Source organism: Stenella coeruleoalba, assembly GCF_951394435.1.
Source record: "Stenella coeruleoalba genome assembly, chromosome: 1".
Classification (NCBI taxonomy): domain Eukaryota; kingdom Metazoa; phylum Chordata; class Mammalia; order Artiodactyla; family Delphinidae; genus Stenella; species Stenella coeruleoalba.
The window spans coordinates 188,362,373-188,385,801 of NC_137169.1; the positions used below are offsets into that span (position 1 = coordinate 188,362,373).

Here is a 23,429-nt window from a genome sequence, read left to right on the forward strand (position 1 = left end):
AACCCAACAGACCAAACAAATGAAGAGAAAATAGGCAGCCTACCTGAAAAAGAATTGAGAGTAATGATAATAAAGATGATCCAAAATCTTGGAAATAGAATGGAGAAAATACAAGAAATGTTTAACAAGGACCTAGAAGAACTAAAGAGCAAACAAACGATGATGAACAACACAATAAATGAAATTTAAAATTCTCCAGAAGGAATCAATAGCAGAATAACTGAGTGAGAAGAATGGATAAGTGACCTGGAAGATAAAATAGCGGAAGTAACAAACACAAGCAGAGTAAAGAGAAAAGAATGAAAAGAATTGAGGACAGTCTCAGAGACCCCTGGTACAACATTAAACACACCAATATTTGAATTATAGGGGTCCCAGAAGAAGAAGAGAAAAAGAAAGGGACTGAGAAAATCTTTGAAGAGATTATAGTTGAAAACTTCCCCATCGCATTTTAACTGCTTATTTGAATACTCCCTTAGCCAGTGCTCAAGGGACGGTGTTTTGGTCAGAATAAATCACCTAATACGGGAAAGGAAACAGTCAATCAAGTCCAGGAAGCACAGAGAGTCCCAAATAGGATAAATCCAAGGAGAAACAAGCCAAGACACATATTAATCAAACCATCAAATTTTAAATACAAAGAAAAAATATTAAAAGCAGGAAGGGAAAAGCAACAAATAACATACAAGGGAATCCCCATAAGTTTAACAGCTGATCTTTCAGCAGAAACTCTGTAAGCCAGAAGGGAGTGGCAGGGCATATTTAAAGTGTGAAAGGGAAAACCCTACAACCAAGATTACTCTACCCAGCAAGGATCTCATTCAGATTCAATGGAGAAATTAAAACCTTTACAGACAAGCAAAAGCTAAGAGAATTCAGCACCACCAAACCAGCTTTACAGCAAATGATAAAGGAACTTCTCTAGGCAGGAAACACAAAAGAAGGAAAAGATCTACAATAACAAAACAATTAAGAAAATGGTAATAGGAACATACATATGGATAATTACCTTAAATGTAAATGGATTAAATGCTCCAACTAAAAGACATACACTGGCTGAATGGACACAAAAACAAGACCCGTATATATGCTGTCTACAACAGACCGACTTCAGAACTAGGGACACATACAGACTGAAAGTGAGGGGATGGAAAAAGATATTCCATGCTAATGGAAATCAAAAGAAAGCTGGGGTAGCAATTCTCCTATCAGACAAAATAGACTTTAAAATAAAGACTATCACAAGAGACAAAGAAGGACACTACATAATGATCCAGGGATCATAATTCTCAATGGTGAAAAATTGAAACCATTTCCACTAAGATCAGGAACAAGACAAGGTTGCCCACTCTCACCACTATTATTCAACATAGTTTTGGACGTTTTGGCCACAGCAATTAGAGAAGAAAAAGAAATAAAAGGAATCCAAATCAGAAAAGAAGAAGTAAAACTGTCACTGTTTGCACATGACATGATACTATACATAGAGGATCCTAAAGATGCTACCAGAAAACTACTAGAGCTAATCAATGAATTTGGTAAAGTAGCAGGATACAAAATTAATGCACAGAAATCTCTTTCATTCCTATACACTAATGACAAAATATCTGAAAGAGAAATTAATGAAACACTCCCATTTACCATTAAAACAAAAAGAATAAAATACCTAGGAATAAACCTACCTAAGGAGACAAAATACCTGTATGCAGAAACCTATAAGACACTGATGAAAGAAATTAAAGGTGATACAGATGGAAAGATATACCATGTTCTTGGACTCGAAGAATCAACATTGTGAAAATAACTATACTACCCAAAGCACTCTACAGATTCAATGCAACTCCTATCAAACTACCAATGGCATTTTTCACAGAACTAGAACAAAAAATTTCACAATTTGTATGGAAACACCAAAGATCCCAAATTGCCAAAGTAATCTTGAGAAAGAAAAACAGAGCTGGAGGAATCAGGCTCCCTGACTTCAGACTACAGTTGCAAAGCTACAGTAATCAAGACAGTATGGTACTGGCACAGAAACAGAAATCCAGATCAGGATAGAAAGCGCAGAGATAAACCCACGCACATATGGTCACCTTATCTTTGACAAAGGAGGCAAGAATATACAATGGAGAAACGACAGCCTCTTCAATAAGTGGTGCTGGGAAAACTGGACAGCTACATTTAAAGAATGAAATTAGAACACTTCCTAACACCATACACAAAAATAAATTCAAAATGGATTAAAGACCTAAATGTAAGACCAGACACTATCAAACTCTTAGAGGAAAACACAGGCAGAACACTCTATGACATAAATCACAGCAGATCCTTTTTGACCCACCTCCTAGAGAAATGGAAATAGAAACAAAAATAAACAAATGGGGCCTAATGAACCTTCAAAGCTTTTGCACAGCAAAGGAAACCATAAACAAGACAAAAAGACAACCCTCAGAACAGGAGAAAATATTTGCAAACAAAGCAACTGACAAAGGATTAATCTCCAAAATATACAAGCAGCTCATGCAGCTCAATATCAAAAAAACAAACAAGCCAATCCAAAAATGGGCAGAAGACCTAAATAGACATTTCTTCCAAGAAGGTATACAGATTATCAACAAACACATGAAAGGATGCTCAACATCACTAATCATTAGAGAAACGCAAATCAAAACTACAGTGAGGTATCACCTCACACCGGTCAGAATGGCCATCATCAAAAAATCTACAAACAATAAATGCTGGAGAGGGTGTGGAGAAAAGGGAACCCTGTTGCACTGTTGGTGGGAATGTAAATTGATACAGCCACTGTGGAGAACAGTATGGAGGTTTCTTAAAAAACTAAAAATAGAACTAACGACCAGCAATCCCACTACTGGGCATATACCCCGAGAAAACCATAATTCAAAAAGAGACATGTACCACACTGTTCATTGCAGCACTATTTACAATAGCCAGGACATGGAAGCAACCTAAGTGTCCATCGACAGATGAATGGATAAAGATGTGGCACATATATACAATGGAATATTACTCAGCCATAAAAAGAAACAAAAGTGAGTTATTTGTAATGAGGTGGATGGACCTAGAGTCTGTCATACAGGGTGAAGTAAGTCAGAAAGAGAAAAACAAATACCATATGCTAACACATATATATGGAATCTAAAAAAAAAATGATTCTGATGAACCTAAGGGCAGGACTGGAATAAAGACACAGACGTAGAGAATGGACTTGAGGACATGGGGAGGGGTAAGGGTCCGCTGGGATGAAGTGAGAGAGTGGCGTGGACAGATATACACTACCAAATGTAAAATAGATAGCTAGTGGGAAGCAGCTGCATAGCACAGGGAGATCAGCTCGGTGCTTTGTGACCACCTAGAGGGGTGGGATACGGAGGGTGGGAGGGAGACCCAAGAGGGAGGGTATATGGGGATATATGTATACATATAGCTGATTCACTTTGTTATACAGCAGCAACTAACACAACAATGTAAAGCAATTATACCTCAATAAAGATGTTTAAAAAAGAAAAGAAAAAAAAGAATCATGTCATTGGAAAATATTCATAACGTGGTGCTAAATGAGAAAAAAATGTTACTGTATTGGTGATTAATTTTGAAACTATGCACCTCAGATTGGGACTAGAACCCACGTGCCGGGACCCGAACCTGGCCAAAACCCATAGTCTTACAACTGAGATCACACACCTGGTTTCAGGGATTACTGAAGCTCAGGTTTTTGATGTCTAATCGCAGAAAGAATTCAGTGAGAGACAAAGTAATAGGTAAGAAGTGGATTTATTTAGAGAGAAACACACTCCCCAGACAGAGTGTGGACTATTTCAGAAGGTGAGAAAGGCCTCGGAAGAAACACACTCCACAGACAGAGTGTGGGCCATTTCAGAAGGTGAGAATGGCACCAGGGTATGGGGTTGTCAGTTTTTATAGGGCTGGCTAATTTCATAGGCTAATGAGTGGGAGGAGTATTCCAGCTATTTCAGGGAAGGGGTGGGGATTTCCAGGAATTGGGCCACTGCCCACTTTTTGATCCTTATGGATTCTTGGAACTGTTATGATACCTGTGGGTGTGTCATTTAGCTTGCTGATGTATTACAGTGAGTGTATACTGAGTCTCAAGGTCTAGTGAAAGTCGACTTGTCCACCACCTTGGACCCATTTGGTTTTAATCAGTTTATGTCCTGTCCTCGGGCTATGTTATTCTTTCAAAGATTGTTCCCTGCCCCCTTCCCTCCTGTTTCAGTATGATCCCAGTTGTGGTGGGTATGAGTGTGTGTGTGTGTGTGTGTGTGTGTGTGTGTGTGTGTGTAAGTGATAGGCAGTGTCGACTGAAGAAAAACACACAACGTAAAAGTTGCAAGTTAAATTTTCTTCAGGGATCTTACTGAGGACTATAGCTGTAACCTGGAGGATGGCCTCTCAGATAGCTTTTGAGTAACTGCTCTGAAGAAGTAAGGAAGGAGACAGCATATATAGGAGTTTTTTCCTGGGAAGAACATCAGAAGATTACTGCTAGTCACAAAGAACACATATCTCAAATTAATGACTTTAGCACTTTTCTATGTACGGAAGATGCAAGGATCTGGGTTCACTGAAATTATTCCTTAGATATGCATCTTAACTATCTATGGCCAGTATCCAAAACACAAAATGCTTCCTGTTTTTCTCAGGCCCCACCATCGGTGGGTGGCTGCAGTGGCTAATGGCTTGATTCTTGTAGAACTGCGATGGTGGGCAACATTCCCTGTCCACAGCAAAGAAATAACAAAACGGGAGAGTATGTATCCAAATGTGAAAATATTTCTTTTTAGGTGTTACGGTTATGAGTGATTTTTTTTTTCTATCCTCATTTTTTCCCTAAATTCTGAGTTGTTTTTTCGTTTTTCCCTTTTTTCCCCCCTCTCCAATGTCTACATTTTTTTTTCAATTGAGGTATAATTCTCTAAATTTTGAAAACTAACTTATATTGCTTTGGTAATCAAAAGAAAATATTGTGGTTTTGTTGTTGTTACTGAACTGAACTTGGGTCTGCTTGCCCACCACACAGCAAAGCCAATTTACTGACACCAGGTAGTGGTGACGGGAAGTACAGCATTTATTGTCAGGCCCAGCAAGGAGAATGGGTGGCTCATGTTCAAAAGACCCAAACTCCCCAAAGATTTTCAGGGAAGGGTTTTTATTTTTATTTTTTTAAATATTTATTTATTTATTTGGTTGCATCAGGTCTTAGTTGCGGCACGTGGGATCTTGGTTGTGGCACGCAGGTTCTAGAGTGCACAGGCTCATTAGTTGCAGCGCGCAGGCTCTCTAGTTGTGGTGCACAGGCTCTAGAGTGCACAGGCTTAGTTGCCCTGCAGCACGTGGGATCTTAGTTCCCTGACCTGGGATCAAACCCATGTCCCCCGCACTGGAAGGTGGATTCTTAACCACTGGACCACCAGGGAAGTCCCTCAGGGAAGGGTTTTTAAAGGCAACATTTTGGGGTGAGAGCTGTAGGGTACATGACTTTATTCTGATTGGCTGGTGGTGATGTAATAGGGTGGTATTTCAGGAATCTTAATCATCAGCTTTCTGGTTCCAACCAGTCTGGATCTGTATCTTGTAGTCAGCATGTAGTCACAATCCTCTACCTGGGTGGGGGTCTTAGTTCCTGCAGAAGAACTCAAAGATTTGTATCAGTTTGTGATGTATATCCCTTGGGGAGGAGCTAGGACTCTGTTTTATCACTGAACTATTGTTTCTTGACTGTTTTTCTGCATCCCCTCACTTCCCTAATTAGTAACTGCTTGAGTCTGCCCTTTGGAACTCAGGGAAGGCCTAGAAGACCAAAGCCCTTTTCTACAAACAGGAAACAGGGGACACAGAAGGGCTTTTGTATGTGGGAGAGCCCTGCAGGGTCCTGCTTAGTTTCCGTCACCCCCTTTCTTTGATACTCCTCAATCCTGGGGGAACAGGGAGGCAGGACAAGAGAGAGAATAAAGTTTTAGATAGAGAGGTTAATCACAAACTCAGCAGGGGAACTGAATTTCAGGGGGACCTAGTTTCATTTTTAAAAAGTGGTTGGCAAAAAGGGTTATTGCGCCCACCCATATCACATTCTTGGTCTGGGTAGGCCACTGGGGCTACTCCACCTGGCAGTTATCATCTAATCTCCACTACTTTCTGTGTATGTCTCTGTAATATGCTTTTTTGCTTATACCCTTGAAATGATCCCAAATCATCTGAGGAGGAAAAATCTTTCCAGGCAAGGACCCGTGTCTGATTCTGAATGTTGGTTTTTTTCTCTAGAACTTGGAGAATCTGGTGGCTCAAAATACCACTGGGCCTGTCTTCTACCCGAGGCTCTACCACCTGATGGCCTATGTCTGTATACTAATGGGAGATGGCCAGAACTGCAACCTCTTCCTGAACACAGCCTTACAGCTCTGTGAAACACAAGGGAATGTGCTGGAGAAATGCTGGCTGAACATGAGCAAAGTATGTAGCATCAGCTAGCAAGCTGGGGAAGGGGATGCTCACAGGGGATGCGAAGGAGCCCCAGAAGCCCACTGCCCGGCTGGGTTTCACCAGGTGTGAAAGGCCATCAGAGGCTTACTGAAAGGGGTGACACGTCCATAGGTCAGGTATTTGCACCTCCTCTTCCCCTTTGAGTTCTCATGGGATCTTCCCCTCCTGCAGATCCCCTTTAGCAAGATCTCCACCTTCTCGTAGGTCTCACCACATTCCACTTTGTGTTCCATGTCTTGCCTCCCTTCAAGAATGTGAACTCTTAGAATGCAAAAACCACTGGGTCCCTAGCATAGTGCCTTATACTCGGTATTTGTTGAATAAGTGAATGGATGTACGCTTCTACATGTTTATTTAAAGGGTCATGTGTTAGTATCCTAGTTTGGGCAGCAAAATTCATTGTTTGCCTGTGGGTTCGCCTGGTTTTAAAAGCTCGGGGACATTTGACCATTTGGGGATTACCCCACTCTTGACCACACAAGCTGAGGAGCACTGATGAATTCTGTGTTCTCTTTGTCTCCTCTCAGGAACGGTGGTACTCAAGCTCTGAGTTAACAGAAGACCAGTGGCTTCAGACACTCTTGAGTCTCCCACCATGGGAAAAAGTTGTATCAGGCAAGGTAAACATGCAGGATATTCAAAAAAACAAATTCCTGATGAGAGTTAATATCCTGGACAATCCTTTCTAACATTTCATGAAGAGAGCCAAGATTTTAGTAAGACTCATTCTCTTGTGATTATCCATTATTAACCTTTCTTTATAGGCAGCACCATCCAGGTTCCTGCATATTCCCTTCTGTTCCAGACACAGAACCAGACCTGTGGGTTTCTCCTCTGTCTGGAGGGTTAGAAAGGGTCGGTAGTGTCATGCTTTCCTCTCTCCCAGCTTTAACCAAATTCCCTTTGCCTTTCATGTTGTTTTAGCTTGATCTGTTTATTTTCAGCCCATGCAAAATTGTATCAGATCAAAAAATTTTAATATCAAAATGGTACATGTTGCAACAGATACACTTCTAGTTAATCTATTAAACTGAAAATGGTTATTTTTAAATGTCCAGTTGTTTAATCTTTTGTATATAGCCCAGGATTACAAATAGCAAATTCTCCTCATGGCCTGTAAGGGCAAGATTTGATGAGACACCTCTTTGTTGTGCGTGACTGCAGCCTCCAAAGCCCCTCTAACCACGTGGATCAAATATCTGTGGAAATACTTTTTTTTTTTTTGGCTGCGCGGCTTGTGGGATCTCAGTTCCCCGGCCAGTGATTGAACCCAGGCCACCGCCGTGAAAGCCCAGAATCCTAACCACTAGGCCACCAGGGAACTCCTGGAAATAAATTTTTAAATGGAAAGATGAGCAATTTTGATGTATCTTTTACATGCTTAGAGTCGATATATTTCTATATTTAGCAAAGTCATAGCATTCAACTTAATTTCCCAGATGTTGGAGAAGCTGCCCTAGTGCCATCTGTGGTCACTGTCTCTCTTTGTTGGCAGACAGAACATTTCTCATAGGCACTTTGTGCCTCTGATGGTTCACGTGGAACACGTGTAGATTCAGCCCCTCTCTGCCTTGCTGCAGCTCCCTCCTGTTCACTCATTTCACAGACCCAGGTGGCCTCCTCAAGCAGGTGCCCCAGGATTTCTATTGTGTTGACTCTAGTCACCTTTTGATCCTGGAAAGAGGTTCTTCTGATGGACGTCGACGTGTCCGACTTTAACGTACACCTCAAATTCTCGTAGTGATTTCCACAGGCAGTGCCCCATGTGGGTGCCTTCTTTCATAGGCCTGTATTTCATTGTCCTTCTGCAAAAGGCAAAGCTGTGTTTTTCCTCCTGGTAATATAACTGAGTTCTACTAAGGAGGTTGGATAATCCCAGTTGATACCAGGAGGTTAGTCACAGGGGCCTGGGCCCTGACATGGTGGTAAGGCCAGCTGGCTAGGAGATCAGAGCATTAGGTTCTAACATGAGCCCTGCCACAAGCATATTCCTGGGGGCTCATCACCTAACCACCCTATTTCAGCACTGGGTGTGGGTATCAAGTAAGATAATAAAGTTGTAAAAAGGAATTGAAAAATTACACTGTGCCATGCAAGCAGAAAGTTAGTATTAGACAGATGACTGATTTTAAACAAATGCATCAGATATGAACTTTGCCTAAATATTGTCCCCTTCAAAGCTGTCATCCTGAAAGTTGCACACTTGTCCCATGTGCTACATAAAAATTCCTTGCTTTCTAATAGCCTTCATTATTTTATATAACATTCATCTTAATCATTCACTTATTTACTCATCCAACTAACTTTTTTTTTAACTGATCACCATGCATCAGGCATTAAGTAACAGAGATTAAGACACAAAGACATAAGAGACACAATCCTTGACCTTGGTAAGCTCATAGGTCCTGTAGAGGAAACAGACACACAAGTCAACCTCACTTGGCCCATATTTCACTGTAATTATACTAGAGGTGTGTACACAGCAAACAGCATGGTGGAGAGAGTAGCACACACAAAACCCAGACATCTCTGAAGACTGAGCTGAACTGCCTCTGACAGGAAGTCATTTTGATTACCCTGTGCCTTCCAGGTGAGGGTGGAGGGCAAGTGTGGGTGAAGATAGGTGAGTGTGTAAGGGAGAGTGGGTGCACATGAGGAGAAAAGTGAGAGCAACGCTTGGCCTATAGCAGAGAGGTGTTTGACGTGGAGCTTATAGGAGATGTCCTCGGCCAAGCATCTGGGGGTCTGTTCTGCAGAGGCTGTCCTGGAAGTGAAGTGCCGTCCTTCCAACCCCCCCTACACGCCCCCTCCTGGGGCAGAACCTTTCATTTACATTACCAGCACCTCCCAGATGAAGTCCTCCAGGGAGAAGCTGGGGGCTGGGCTGTGCCCACAATCCTTCATCCTCCAAGATTTTCAAAACTTCTTTCACTTTATTTTATTGGCCTCTGACCAAGCCAAAGCAAAGACTGGAGGAGGTCGACAGGGGGAGGGCAGCCTGTTACTAGAAGTACAATGAGGTAATTCCCTAAGGACTGATCCAAGAAAGTGAAAACAGAGGAAGAAGTAGGAAACGGCCAAACTGCAATTTAGAGAGTTTACATTCCACGTGTCTGCATCCGGAGGAGCCGGCGTCAGGCTTTACAGGAATCCTGAACTTGCTTTCTGGCCCCAGCTACACCACAAACCAGTTATGTGACCTTTTCGTCAGTTTCCTCACCTCTAAACTAAACAGGTTGTGACAGGTTCCCATCCCTCCCCATCAGGTAGCCATTCCCTCCTCCTACCAACAGGCGGGGTGTGGGTCTACTTTCTCCGTGGCCAGCAGATGGCAGCACCAGCTCTTTGCTCTGGCCACGGCCCAAGGAACAGCTTCTGGTCAAGCTCCAAGCTTTTGTCTTCAGCTACACAGCCTCAGCCCTGAACAGTTAGAACCATGTCAGCTCCCACGGTAGCCCCTCATTATCTACAGGGAGCTTCCAGCATAAGGTTCTCAGGAACATCACTTGAGAAGGTAGATTCTGGCTAGAATTCTTTTTAGGAGAAGGCAGATAATTGATGAAGATTTCAGGAACAGAGAGTAACGGAGAAGTGAAGCCCTGTCTTTTCTTTCCTCCTTCCTCCCTTTCTCTCTCTCTTCTTCTCTCTCTTTCTCTCTCCCTCTTTCTTTCTTTCTCTCTCCCTCTTTCTTTGTTTCTTTCTTTCCTTCCTTCCTGCTTTCTTTTTTTCTTTCTTTCTTTCTTTCTTTCTTTCCCCTTTCTTTCCTTCCTTCCTTCTCATTAGCCTGTGAACTCTCTTCCCCAAGTCTATGAGTTCCTAGAGGGCAGAGGCTCTGTCCTCATTCCCTATCTCCAAGCGCTATGCTCAGTGCCTGGATATATAGTCAGTGCTTAGGAAATGTGAATTAGTGATTTAACCACATTTTCATTTGATCATCTTAAGTTAATTCTTACAAGCACTCTTAGAAGTAGGAACCTAGTATTTATTGAATAAGTAAACTATATGGACTTTCAGGGAAATCAACAAAAATTACTTACCATCAACTCTGCTAGCCAGACTCTGTACTCGGGTTACAATGATGAATAAGAAATGGTCCGCACAGCGGTTACAGATGTCTATTTTTAAAAAAAACATGGACAACCTAAGAGCTGTGAGCTGAGTTTATTCAGTGTCTTACTGAGGACGATATCGCAGGAGACAGCCTCTCAGATGTCTGAGAAACTGTTCCATAGAAGTAGGGGAGGAGCCAAGATATATATGAGTTTTTTTGCTGGAAAAAAACCCAAAACATGTAGTTGACCATAAAAAGATTACTGCTAATCACAAAGAACAGACATCTCAAATTAATGATTTTAGTGCTCTTTTATGTATGGGAAGATGCAAGAATCTGGGCTCTTTGAAATTTTTCCATAGATATGTTTCTTAACTATCTAGGGGCTGGTCAGAGAATAATACCAGCTTGGATCAGAGGGGAATTATTAATACATAGGAGAAAATGTATCAGGCCAGTTAGGCTAAACCTCTTATCGATATGTATTTCTCCAATTAATGTGATTCCAGGATGCCAAACTAGTGCTTAATAATGGATCAGATGTTAGTCTAATGCCCAGGTCATACAGCAGTGAGGTTGCTTTACCAGGCCTTTGCCTCCACAGGAAGGGATTGCATTTTGCAATGACTTTAATGCATGCAGGCTCCCAGGGAGGAAGAGGCCTGAAGGGCGGCTCTGGAAGAGTCATAATCTAAAAGCTTGAAATTAATTGAAATAGACAGAAAATTTACAATGAACCCAAATCTTTCACTTTCTCTTATGGTATTTTTGAGAGAGGTCATGGAAGGAGGCCAGTTATTTCCATCCTAGTGCTAGCTCTCCTCCTCAGTTTATTTCACTTTTCTCCCTTGGGCTTTTTTCTCTCTTGCTCAACCTCAATTAGCCAACATTCAATCATGAGCTTAGCCTCCTGTCTGAGCCTGGCGTGTCTTGAGGTGTCCTGTGTCAGAGGATTCACCCCGTGCCCTCTGCACTGTGTGCTCCTTCCCGATGATACGGTGCTGGTTCTTATCCTTTAACCCGGGAGCTCGGTTTAGCTGCCTCAGCTAAAGGACACAGAGCAGCGTGGTACTTGCTGGCTGCCAGCGCCCCTGTGGTCCACAGAAGTTTTACATTCTTTGGGACCAAGATCCTTGAATACGCTTTTCAGAGCCATTTCCCCCTCTGCCAGACCCACTTCCTTAAGGAATGGCTTGTAGGAACACCCAGACATGTTATAAACAAAGCCCCTAGGGTTCTGCTGGGCCAGCAAGATCAATGACAGGGTTTTGCAAAATGATCCATATTCCTCTGGGTCCATTGTATATTCTAAGAGATTCCCTACAAAATAAGTTTAGATTTTCTGTTTCTTTTGTCTAGTTGAAAGAGACTCTGTAATTTAAGAAAACAAAACAAAACAACAAGCCAACCCCCCCCCCCCGCCCCCACACACACACCCAATTCTATTCAAAGCAAGAGAAAGAACCTAGATTGAATCTAGATTCAAAACTCAGTCCCCAGGGTGTCCTTATTGGGGGAAGAGAAACCTCAGACCTTAAGCAAGCTGGCCCTTAGCCTTGCCATGTCCCCCGTGCCCACAGCAGAGCAGTGATTAGGTACACATGCCTGAAATTACTTAATGCCGCAAAGGACAAAGCGACCACAAATGTGTTAGCCACACAGCACTCGATGGCAGCGTTCGGAAGCAAATGTGAGAATACTAAACCTGTTAAACTTCCTCTTCCCAGATGTTGGGAGATTAAAAAAAAAAAAATCCCAGACCTTCCTTACATTCTGGAATAAGAAAGGTCAGATCCATAAAGCCCACAGTGAAGGAAAGGATGGACAATTAAACGCAAACCTTGAGCCAAGAAGGGACAATAGTTTAACATCCTGTTTGCAGGAGGAAACAGACGCTGGAAGCAGCTGTTCCCCTGGGACTCTCGGAGCTTGAAAGATTTGTGCTTCCTTCTTGTAAACACAGCCGGGTCTCCTGGAGGTTCTAGAGCTCCCTCCTGCCTTCCGCCCCAGTTGTTTTTCTTACAACCTGACTCAGTCCGACTTGAGAGCAGCCTTCCGTCAGGATGTGAGGAGGGGAGGGGAGCTTGATTGCCGCCAGCATCGCCTTCAGACTTAGGTCCTATTTCCAGGTCCAGGAGGACTTGTCTTTCATCCTGAGCTGCTTTTCCATGGCTGCAAGAGATTTGAATTTGGCTCTTTTTTCTTTAATAGTTCATGTGGACAGACAACAACTACAGCACCACTTGTGATAGACAAAACAAAACACCTGGTTGTAGGACTTTTTTTTTTTCCGGCTGCGCAGCGTGCGGGATCTTAGTTCCCCAACAGGGATTAAACCCACGTTCCCTGCAGTGGAAGCGTGGAGTCTTAACCACTGGACCGCCAGGGAAGTCCCAACACAAGACAACTGGAAACAACCTAAATATCCAGAAATGGTTTACAACTTGATGACACATCTGTTACACAGAAACTGGGTTCACCTCTTGGTGGGTGTAGAGCCAATAGATACAACCAAGCCAAAGATCAGGAGGAGAAAGGATTTATTATTACTTGCGGCAAGTAAGGAGAATACCGGGGATTCTTCTCAAAGCTGTATCTCCCCGAACAGCAGAATTGGGGAAGTTTTAAGCTAAGGATACCTGCGTATTTATAAAGGGGCTTGAGCAGAGGAGAATTCAGCATAGAATTGGGGCAAAGGTCGACAGAGTCCAAGCTTTAGCTGATTGAAGTCAGGCGTGTCAACATCACCCCACCCTCCACCTGGGGCCTTAGTTCCTGCAGAACTCAAAGATACATTATTAAGTAGGGGAAGGAACTAAGAGGAACTAGGACTCTGCTTTATCACTGCACTGGTGCTTGACTGCCTTTTCTCTGTTCCTGCATTCCTCTGTTCCCTAAAGGTCATTAATTACTGAGACCTGTTCAAGGGCAAGCACTGTGGCCAGGCTTAGATCACAAAATGGCCTAGGCCAAAGAGGCTTCTCTTATGGCAAGAAAGCCATTCCTGGTTCTCTTTCTCTGGGGACCCCCTAACCTATCTGTTTACACATCTATAGAAGAGAAGGCCCTGCAGGTGTTCATAATAATGGCCTAGTTCTTTCCTTACACAGAGGCTTCTCAGACACAATGTCAAGGGGTGAAAGCAAACAGAAGAGCACTACTGACCCATTTTTCTTTTTAAAACAGGCAAGACATCTTTAGTGGAACCATATCTCTATCCTGATTAGAAGAAACCATTTGGAAAAGGGCCATTTTTGAGACAAGGGGAAATTTGAGTATGAACGGGGTATTAGATGAAATCAAGGAATTGTTCATTTAAACGTGTTTTTAAAAATGTTTCCATCAAATGTGACAGGACGATTATGGTTGTGTAAGAAAATGTCCATATTTTTTAAAGATGCACGCCAAAGGATGTAGAGGTGAACTGATACGATTTGGAGATTTGTTTTAAAATAATTCAGAAAAAGGAAAAAGATAAAAGGGATGGATGAAGCAATTACTGAGGATGGGGATATGGAGGTTGATTTTACTATTCTTTCTTCTTTTGTGCATGTTTGTGAGACAGGAAGGGAGCAGGGCACAACCTTTAAAAGAATGACAGCCATTGAGGACATGACATAAACTGGTTAGAACCATAGAACCAACTAGGTCCAAAATGGCAGATAACTGACTTCCACTGGACCTTGAGCCTCAGTGTACGCTCATTGTAATACATCAGCATATGATAAATGACCCACCCACGGCGCCATGACAGTTCCAAGGCCGACCATAAAAGGCCAAAAAGTGGGGAGTTGTCAAATTCCTGGAAATCCCCGCCCCTTCCCCCAAGTAGTTGGAATACTCCTCCCACTCATTAGCCTATGAAATTATCCAACCCTATAAAAACTGACAACCCCGTACCCTGGTGCCTGTCGCCTTCTGAGATGGCCCACACACTGTCTATGGAGTGTGTATCTCCCTGAATAAACCTTCTTTCACTTTACTATGTCTCGCTCTTGAACTCTTTCCTGCACAATGTCAAGAACCCACACTTGGTGGCTGTCCCGGGGACCAGCCTGAGACCTGGGATGTGACCATCCTCTTGTGCCCCACTTTCTTTCCTGCAACATTTGAAATTCTTCTTAATAAAATATCTTGACTATACAGGAAAAACATGTAGGGGGGAACCTGCTGTATGATCAGGCCACTCAGGATTGCTGTTCTCTCGCCCTCTGCGCTTCCACTACTCCCAGTCCCTGACTCTATAGGCGACTGACCTTACCTCTTAATCATAGAGCCTAATTGGTAACTGCCCATGTGCTTGGCACCCACCTACTCTTCCTCTCCCCCACCCCCAGCTTGTGATTGTTCTAATTAGGCCAGAACGGGCTCCATCCAGATAATTTATCTAAGGGAAACATCTGCCCCAGGAGGCTATGAGGGACTTGCTCCTCCCTGTTTTCCCTGGTAACCAATGAGCCAACCTGATGTCAATTCCCCCTATAACTGGTAGCTTCCCCCTCCCCCTGGTACAAGACTGCTGCCTCATCCTGCCTGCTGTCAGCCTTCCACGGTGCAGAGCTGCTCCAGGACCTTGCTTCGGACGTGTAAGCTCCCCGCTCCCATAAATCACTGACGTCTCTGTCGGTGCCTCCAGGCTCTTTCTTTGGTCTTGTGGCTGGGCAACTACAAGCTTCGCAGGCCTGTGAGGTGCACCCAGCAATTGTCTAGACAGCCAGGAGGCCGGGGAAACTCCCGTGAGTGCTGAGATGTCGGGAAATAAGAATGGGGAATGGAAAGTTACCAGGAAAATCCCAGGGTGTCTGTGCGCTAGCATGTGAGACCCTCTGGCGGCTGTTCTTGATAAATGGGGGCCGCCAAGAGAGTACGGAGAACTCATAGATACCCCAAGGGTATTGCAGAGCTATTGGCCTCCATTACAGTGGGAGAAAAGAAGTTAGACAATAAGGTAGTGGCTGCAGCTGTGGGCTGGCCGTTGCTTGCTGCGTTAAGAAAGGCCATGGATGGTGAACTATCAGACAAGGCTGAGGTTAGGCGTCTAGAGGAGGAATTAAAACTTGCGAGGGGCTTCCCTGGTGGCGCAGTGGTTGAGAGTCCGCCTGCCGATGCAGGGGACCCGGGTTCGTGCCCCGGTCCGGGAGGATCCCACGTGCCGCGGAGCGGCTGGGCCTGTGAGCCATGGCCGGTGAGCCTGCGCGTCCGGAGCCTGCGCTCCGCAACAGGAGAGGCCACGACAGTGAGATGCCCGCGTACCGCAAAAAAAAAAAAAAAAAAAAAAAAAAACTTGAGAGAAGGACTTCCCTGGTGTCGCAGTGGTTAAGAATCTGTCGGCCAATGCAGGGGACACGGTTTTGAGCCCTGGTCCGGGAAGATCCCACATGCCGTGGAGCAACTAAGCACGTGTGCCACAACTACTGAGCCTGTGCTCTAGAGCCCTTGAGCCACAACTACTGAAGCCGGGGCGCCTAGAGCCTGTGCTCTGCAACAAGAGAAGCCACCGCAATGAGAAGCCCGCGCACCGCAACTAGAGAAAGCCCGCGCACAGCAACGAAGATCCAACGCAGCCAAAAATAAATTAATTAATTAAATAAATTTAAAAAAAAACAAACGAGAGAAAACACTAAGCTGGCCCAAACTGAAACTACAGACACATTAGTGGCTAGATTGAGGGAACAAGATGGGACATCAGAGACATTAGCCTGCTGCGTGGCCCAGCTAAAGGGGAGGCAACTTCCCTGACAGAGAGTCCGAATGGTCATGGTCTGTCCACATTGGGACCCCAAAGTATGGGACCCTACAAGAGCACTGATGAGGAAAATTGGGATGAGGTCATAGGACTCCCTGCCTCAGTGAGGCCAGTGGCTGGCCCTGTGATGACCACCAAATATAAATAGCGGCTTAGACCACAGAGTGCAGATGACGATCTGCTCCCTCCCCCAGAGTGGGGCTAACTGGCCACCCTCAGACATTGCACCCAGACTGAACTAGTTGAACTGGGTGACAAGAGGGAGGGAATCAGGCGTGGCTTGGTTGCTGCATATCTGGGATGTTGGTGGGGAAGGCATGATGTTACCTGGCCTGGATATGTCAAAGGTGGCCTCTGTGACTAGGCACCCAGCCCTCTGGGAGCATTTATATGGGGCCATCAATGAGGGCAAAGTGATTTCCTTGCTCTCTTGGATACTGGCCGCCTGCTGCGCCACCTGGCCCAATGAAGGGGATGTACCTACTCCTCCTCTCCATTGGCAAACCATGGAAAAACTACAAGATGTATTAAGAAAACTAGGCGTGAAACCCACCATATATGCCCAGCACTATTGGGGCCCAGACAATGAGTTATTTACAGCAGGCGTGAAGAACACGATCCTTCAGTCTGCTCCTGGGCAATGGTGTGGGGCTCTAGTTTGCATCCTGAGTCCCTCCGTAGGGCACCCACTTGCTTGGGTGGTGCAAACAATAGCAGAGTTGGGAGAAATGGAAAAGATACGGCACCAGGGGATCGGAACCACTAATCCCAAAGACGTGGGAGAAGGAAGTACGGCTCCTCCTTGTTCCTTCCGGGGACTCACCCGAGTAACTAGAAAACAGATGGGGCAGGACCTAGTGGCGGTGGGGAACCCTATGACCAAGATAGATAAGCAGCCCGATGCTACGTTAGTGGAGCTATGGCAGAAGCTAAAGTCTGAACAAGAGTTTACCGAATAAGAGAGACCCAAGACGCTCCTTCCACTCCTCCAGAGGAAGAGGCCCTACCATTGGAGGTGGAAGGAATGTGTCAGCCCCCAAGGCCACTAGATTAGGGGTATAGCCAAGGTCCCAGAAGGTCCCAGGTCACAGTAATGTAGGTTTCAGGGAAAGATCCTGGGCCACAGTAATGCAGGTTTCAGGGAACCGGAGGCCTCATGTAGAATTAACCATTTATTGGTCCCTAAAGAACAGACAAACTATCTTAGCCCTGGTGGACACCAGGGCTGAATGGACATTAATATAAGGAAATGTCAGCTGGCCTGTGGCACACTCTTTGTATGACAGAGAGCCCTGGGTATGGCAGTGGAATGGTAAGAGCAAAAAGATGTCACTGATGTTACAAACTGGGCAGTTACCCCCCCACCAAATATGAAGTGTTCATAGTTCCAATCCCACAATATATATTGATAATTACAATGGATGTGATAGCAGGTCTCACCTTACAAACTAGAGTGGGGGAATATTTCCTATGAGTGCAAATGATAAAACAGGGGACTTCCCTGGTGGCACAGTGGTTAAGAATCCGCCTGCCAATGCAGGGGACATGGGTTTGAGCCCTGGTCCGGGAAGATCCCACATTGCTGCGGAGCAACTAAGCCCGTGCGCCACAGCTACTGAGCCTGTGCTCTAGAGCCCACAAGCCACAACTACTGAGCCCACGTGCCACAGCTACTGAAGCCTGTGTGCCTAGAGCCCGTGCTCCTCAACAAGAGAAGGCACCACAATGAGAAGCCTCCGCACCGCAATAAAGAGTAGCCCCTGCTCGCCACAACTAGAGAAAGCCTGCGTGCAGCAATGAAGACCCAACGCAGCCATAAATAAATAAATAAATTTATAAAATGAAAGAAAAAAGATTAACAGAGTCTTTCTCAAAAGGACGCTTATCAGATATCCTTAAGGACACAATAGAACTGAAGGAAATTAACTCTTGTAATCATACTTCCCACTTAAGAAGGGCCTCTACATTGGACTGGTCTACAGAGAAGACTGCTAACCCCAAATGAAATCCACACCAAGAAAAAGATGACAACAGTGGTAGGCAACTGACACAAAAATCTGGACCAGGCCTGTTAAGACCTATTCTACTAATTTTTTTTTTTTTTTTTTTTTTTTTTGCGGTACATGGGCGTCTCACTATTGTGGCCTCTCCCGTTGTGGAACACAGGCTCTGGACGCGCAGGCTCAGCGGCCATGGCTCATGGGCCGGCCCAGCCGCTCCGCGGCATGTGGGATCTTCCCGGACCGGGGCACGAACCCGTGTCCCCTGCATCGGCAGGCGGACTCTCAACCACTGCACCACCAGGGAAGCCCCAAAACTGTATTTTTAAAGTTCAGATTGTATCCAAGTTTCCTGATTTTTCCTCCCTCCTTTTTTTTCTTTCCTTCCTTTTTTTTCTCTTTCTTTCTTTCTTTCTTTCCTCCCTCCCTCCCTCCCTCCCTTCCTTTTTAATAAGTATATCTCAAAGCCACTGCACAAAAAAAAAAATCAAAATTAACTATGGCTCAGGCATCCAGAATAGAGCAGGATGGCCACATATATGTGATTTTAGACACATTCCTGTATTCCTGAAGACTTGAGGTATTCGAACTGTATTACAGACCAGGACAAAAAAACACAGGCAGGAGTGGAATCATGGAAGAATGTGGTTACTGCTTGTATTTTGCTTGATGGTCATGATCTCCCCTGTGTTGTGCCTGTTAGATGCCTTACATTTCATCCTTAGCCTGAGCAGAGGAACTGGGCAGCAACGATGGTCTCACTGCAAAATGAGTCTAATTGCTGGGTCTACAGCGAGATGCTGTTGGTGTCCTCCTCTGGACTTTCACGGAAAATTGACCTGGCTAATGCAACCATGTGGGGACAGCTGGCAGTGTGGGGAAAAGACTCTCACCCTCTTCCTGTCCTGCATGCCAATAGGTCAGAAGGACTGTCATTAGTAAACGTTACTGTAAAACACATTTTACACTTTGCCAGGATTACGGCCTATGAATGCCCCCGGGCTATGTTGTGTGTAGCAGAATAGGCTGGCTCCTGGCCACACAGGTCCAACTAGTGGGATTAACTGCTTTTTGTTCGGAAAGACCTAATGGGCCCGCCCCTAATGGCACCCAACACAACATGGGGTGGCAGACCTGTACTGTGACTGCTGACACTTGGCTGGGCCACCAGAATGTTTCCTTTAAAGCTGGGGTCTTGCCCCCCACCCCATGGAGATGGCTCTGGGTTTGTGGAAGCCAGAGGTGACCTTTCCTTATGCCTGGACAGGATGCTGCTGCCCTTGACTTCCTCTTCATTGACCGGATAATCTCCTGGCTCCATACTTTGCGCACATCCTAGACAGTTACTGTCTTTAGCATACTAGGTGTCTTACTCTTAATCTCCTTTAGCTATTGTTGTCTGTATTGTATTTGTGGCATCTAGTTGCAGGGCACCTCTGCATACCTGACCCCAGGGATATCACAGAAGAGGGGAGGGCCAAGATTGTGAGGGTCAAGCAGTGTATGTAGGGGTGGAGTGTATGATCAGGCCACTCAAGATGGCTGCTCTCTTGCTCTCTGTACATCTCCTGTTCAACCAGTCCCTGCCTTACCTACGCCCTAACTCACCTGACTCCCTCCTAATCATGGAACCTAAACAGTAACTGCCCATGTGCTTGCCCTCCAACCCCTGCCCCGAGCTCGTGATTGTTCTAATCCTTAGGCCAGAACAGCTCCACTCTGCTAGTTTATCAAAGGGAAACACCTGCCCAGGACAGCCTTAACCTGAGGGCTAGGAGGGACCTGCTCCTCTGCTGGTCTCCCTCATAACCAATGAGCAAACCTGATGTCAATTCCCCCTATAACTGATATCCTCCCTCTCCCCTGTTAGCCAAGACTGTTGCCCTGCCATTTGTTCTGAAATCTGGTTAGCAATGTAATCACCTAGAGAAGTCAGAAGGGGGCCTGTGGCTGTAAGGGGCAAAAGAGTACCCAAAGTTCCCTTTTAAACACTAAGCCAGCTCCCTTGGGGCTGTAGTCACCCTCAGAAATACGTATGTGTTTGGTTGGTATGTTTCTTGTGCAGCTTGGAAGTCAGAGTCCCAGCAGAAGGAGGAAACTCCCCAATACTTAATTCTAATTTGGGAGGAACCAAGAGAACCTGATTTCATTACTGCTGCCCTTGTGGGCTGGGGGAAGTATCTCTTTTCTTTTTCTGCCACATCACACATGACGCGGTTCACAGGACATACACTCCCACAGGCAGCTACAATGTCTCTTCTCTATATATGTGAGTCTGTTTCTGTTTCATAGATAAGTTCATTTGTGTCATATTTTAGATTCCACATATAAGTGATATCATGGTTTTTGTCTTTCTCTTTCTGACATACTTCAATTAGTATGATAATGTCTAGGTCCATCCATGTTGATGCAAGTGGCATTGTTTTATTACTTATTAGTATTCCATTGTATATTTGTACCACATCTTCTTTGTCCATTCATCTATCGATGGACATTTAGGTTGTTCCATGTCTTGGCTATTGTGAACACTGCTGCTATGAACATAGGAGTGCATGTATCTTTTTGAATTATAGTTTTGTCCGAATATATGCTCAGGAGTGGGACTGCTGGATAATATGGCAGCTCTAGTTTTTTGAGGAACCTCCATACTCTTCTCCATAGTGGCTGCACCAATTTACATTCCCACCAACAGTGTAGGAGGGTTCCCTTTTCTCCACACCCTCTCCAGCATTTGTTATTTGTAGACTTTTTAATGATGGCCATTCTGACTGGTGTGAGATGGTATCTCATTGTAGTTTTGATTTGTATTTCTCTAATAATTAGAGATATTGAGCATCTTTTCAGGTACTTATTGGCCATCTGTACATCTTCTTTGTAGACATGTCTATTTAGGTCTTCTGCCCATTTTTCAAATGGGTTGTTTTTGTTGCTGTTGAGTTTTATGAGCTCTTTTTATATTTTGGAAATTAAGCTCTTGTCAGTTGCATAGTTTGCAAATGTTTTCTCCCATTCTATAGGTTGTCTTTTCGTTTTGTTTATGGTTTCCTTAGCTGTGCAAAGGCTTGTAAGTTTCATTAGGTTCCATTTGTTTCGTTTTGCTTTTATTTCTATTGCCTTGAGAGACTGACTTAAGAAAACATTGGTACGATTTATGTCAGAATGTTTTGCCTATGTTCTAGGAGTTTTATGGTGTCATGTCGTATTTAAGTGTTTAAGCCATTTTGAGTTTATTTTTGTGTGTGGTGTGTTCTTTCATTGATTTGCATGCAGCTGTCCAACTTTCCCAACACCACTTGCTGAAGAGACTGTTTCCCATCATATATTCTTGCCTCCTTAGTTGAAGATTAATTGACCATAGGTGTGTGGGTTTATTTCTGGGCTCTTTATTCTGTTCCATCGATACATATGTCTGTTTTTGTGCCAATGCCACACTGTTTTGATTACTGTAGATTTGTAATATTGTCTGAACTCTGGGAGGGTTATGCCTCCTGCTTTGTTCTTTTTCCTCAGGATTGCTTTGGCAATTTTAGGTCTTTTATGGTTCCATATCAATTTTAGGATTATTTGTTCTAGTTTTGTGGAAAATGTCATGGGTAATTTAGTAGGGACCACATTTGTCTTTTTAAAAATTAATTAATTTTAATTTTATTTATTTATTTTTTGGCTGTGTTGGGTCTTCGTTTCTGTGTGCGGGCTTTCTCTAATTGTGGTGAGTGGGAGTTACTCTTTGTTGCATTGTGCAGGCTTCTCATTGCAGTGGCTTCTCTTGTTGCGGAGCACAGGCTCTAGGAGTGGGGGCTTTAGTAGTTGCAGCATGCGGGCTCAGTAGTTGTGGCTCGTGGGCTCTAGAGCACAGGCACAGTAGTTGTGGCACACGGGCTTAGTTGCTCCGCAGCATGTGGGATCTTCCCGGACCAGGGAAGTCCTTGCCTTTCTTCCTTTTTAATTAAAAAAAATTATTTTTATTGAAGTATAGTCAATTTACAATGTTGTATTTAGTTTCAGGTATAAAGCAAAGTGATTCAGTTATATAGATATGTATATTCTTTTTCAGATTCTTCTCCATTATAGGTTGTTACAAGATGTTGAATATAACTCCCTGTGCTATACAGTAGGTCTTTGTTATCTATTTTATATATAATATTAATCCAAAACTCCTAATTAATCCCTCTCTTCACCTTTCCTCTTTGGTAACCATAAGTTTGTTTTCTATGTCTGAGTCTATTTGTTTTGTAAATAGGTTCATTTGTATCATTTTTAGATTCCACATATAAGTGATATGATATTTGTCTTTCTCTGACTTATTTCACTTAGTATGATAATCTCTAGGTCCATCCATGTTGTTGCATTCCTTTTTATGGCTGAGTCATATTTCATTGTATATTTGTTCCACATCTTTTTTTTTTTTCCTGCGGTATGTGGGCCTTTCACTGTTGTGGCCTCTCCCATTGCGGAGCACAGGGTCCGGACATGCAGGCTCAGCGGCCATGGCTCACAGGCCTAGCCGCTCCATGGCATGTGGGACCTTCCCAGACTGGGGCACGAACCCGTGTCCCCTGCATCGGCAGGTGGACTCTCAACCACTGCGCCACCAGGGAAGCCCATTCCACATCTTCTTTTTCCATTCATCTGTCAATGGACATTTAGGTTGCTTCCATGTCTTGGCTACTGAAATAATGCTGCAGTGAACATGGAGGTGCATGTATCTTTTCAAATTAGTTTTCATCTTTTACAGATATATGCCCAGGAGTGGGATTGCTAGATCACACGGCAACTCTGTTTTTAGTTTTTAAGGACCAATATGGTTCTGCATAGTGGCTGCACCAATTTACATTCCCACCAATAGTGTAGGAGGGTTCCCTTTTCTCCACATCCTCTCTAGCATTATTCGTAGACTTTTTAATGATGGCCATTCTGACTGGTGAGAGGTGATACCTCATTATAGTTTTGATTTGCATTTCTCTAGTAATTAGCGATGTGGAGCATCATTTCATGTGCCTGTTAGACATCTGTATGTCTTCTTTGGAGAAATGTCTATTTATGTCTTCTGCCCATTTTTTGATTGGTTTGTTTTTTGATATTGAGCTGAATGAGCTGTTTATATATTTTG

General features: G+C 44.1%; 1 protein-coding gene across 2 annotated transcripts in view; it reads left to right on the forward strand.

The window, feature by feature from the left end:
* ADCY10 (adenylate cyclase 10) overlaps positions 1-7,640 on the forward strand; it is a 95,530-nt gene extending 87,890 nt beyond the window's left edge. For both annotated transcript variants that reach the window (XM_079926017.1, XM_079926018.1), the window contains 2 exons: positions 6,304-6,492; positions 7,050-7,640. In XM_079926017.1, the coding sequence (XP_079782143.1) occupies positions 6,304-6,492; positions 7,050-7,211 (351 nt within the window). In that variant the 3' untranslated portion in view covers positions 7,212-7,640. The remainder of the gene's footprint in view (positions 1-6,303; positions 6,493-7,049) is intronic.
* The last annotated feature ends 15,789 nt before the right edge of the window (positions 7,641-23,429 follow it).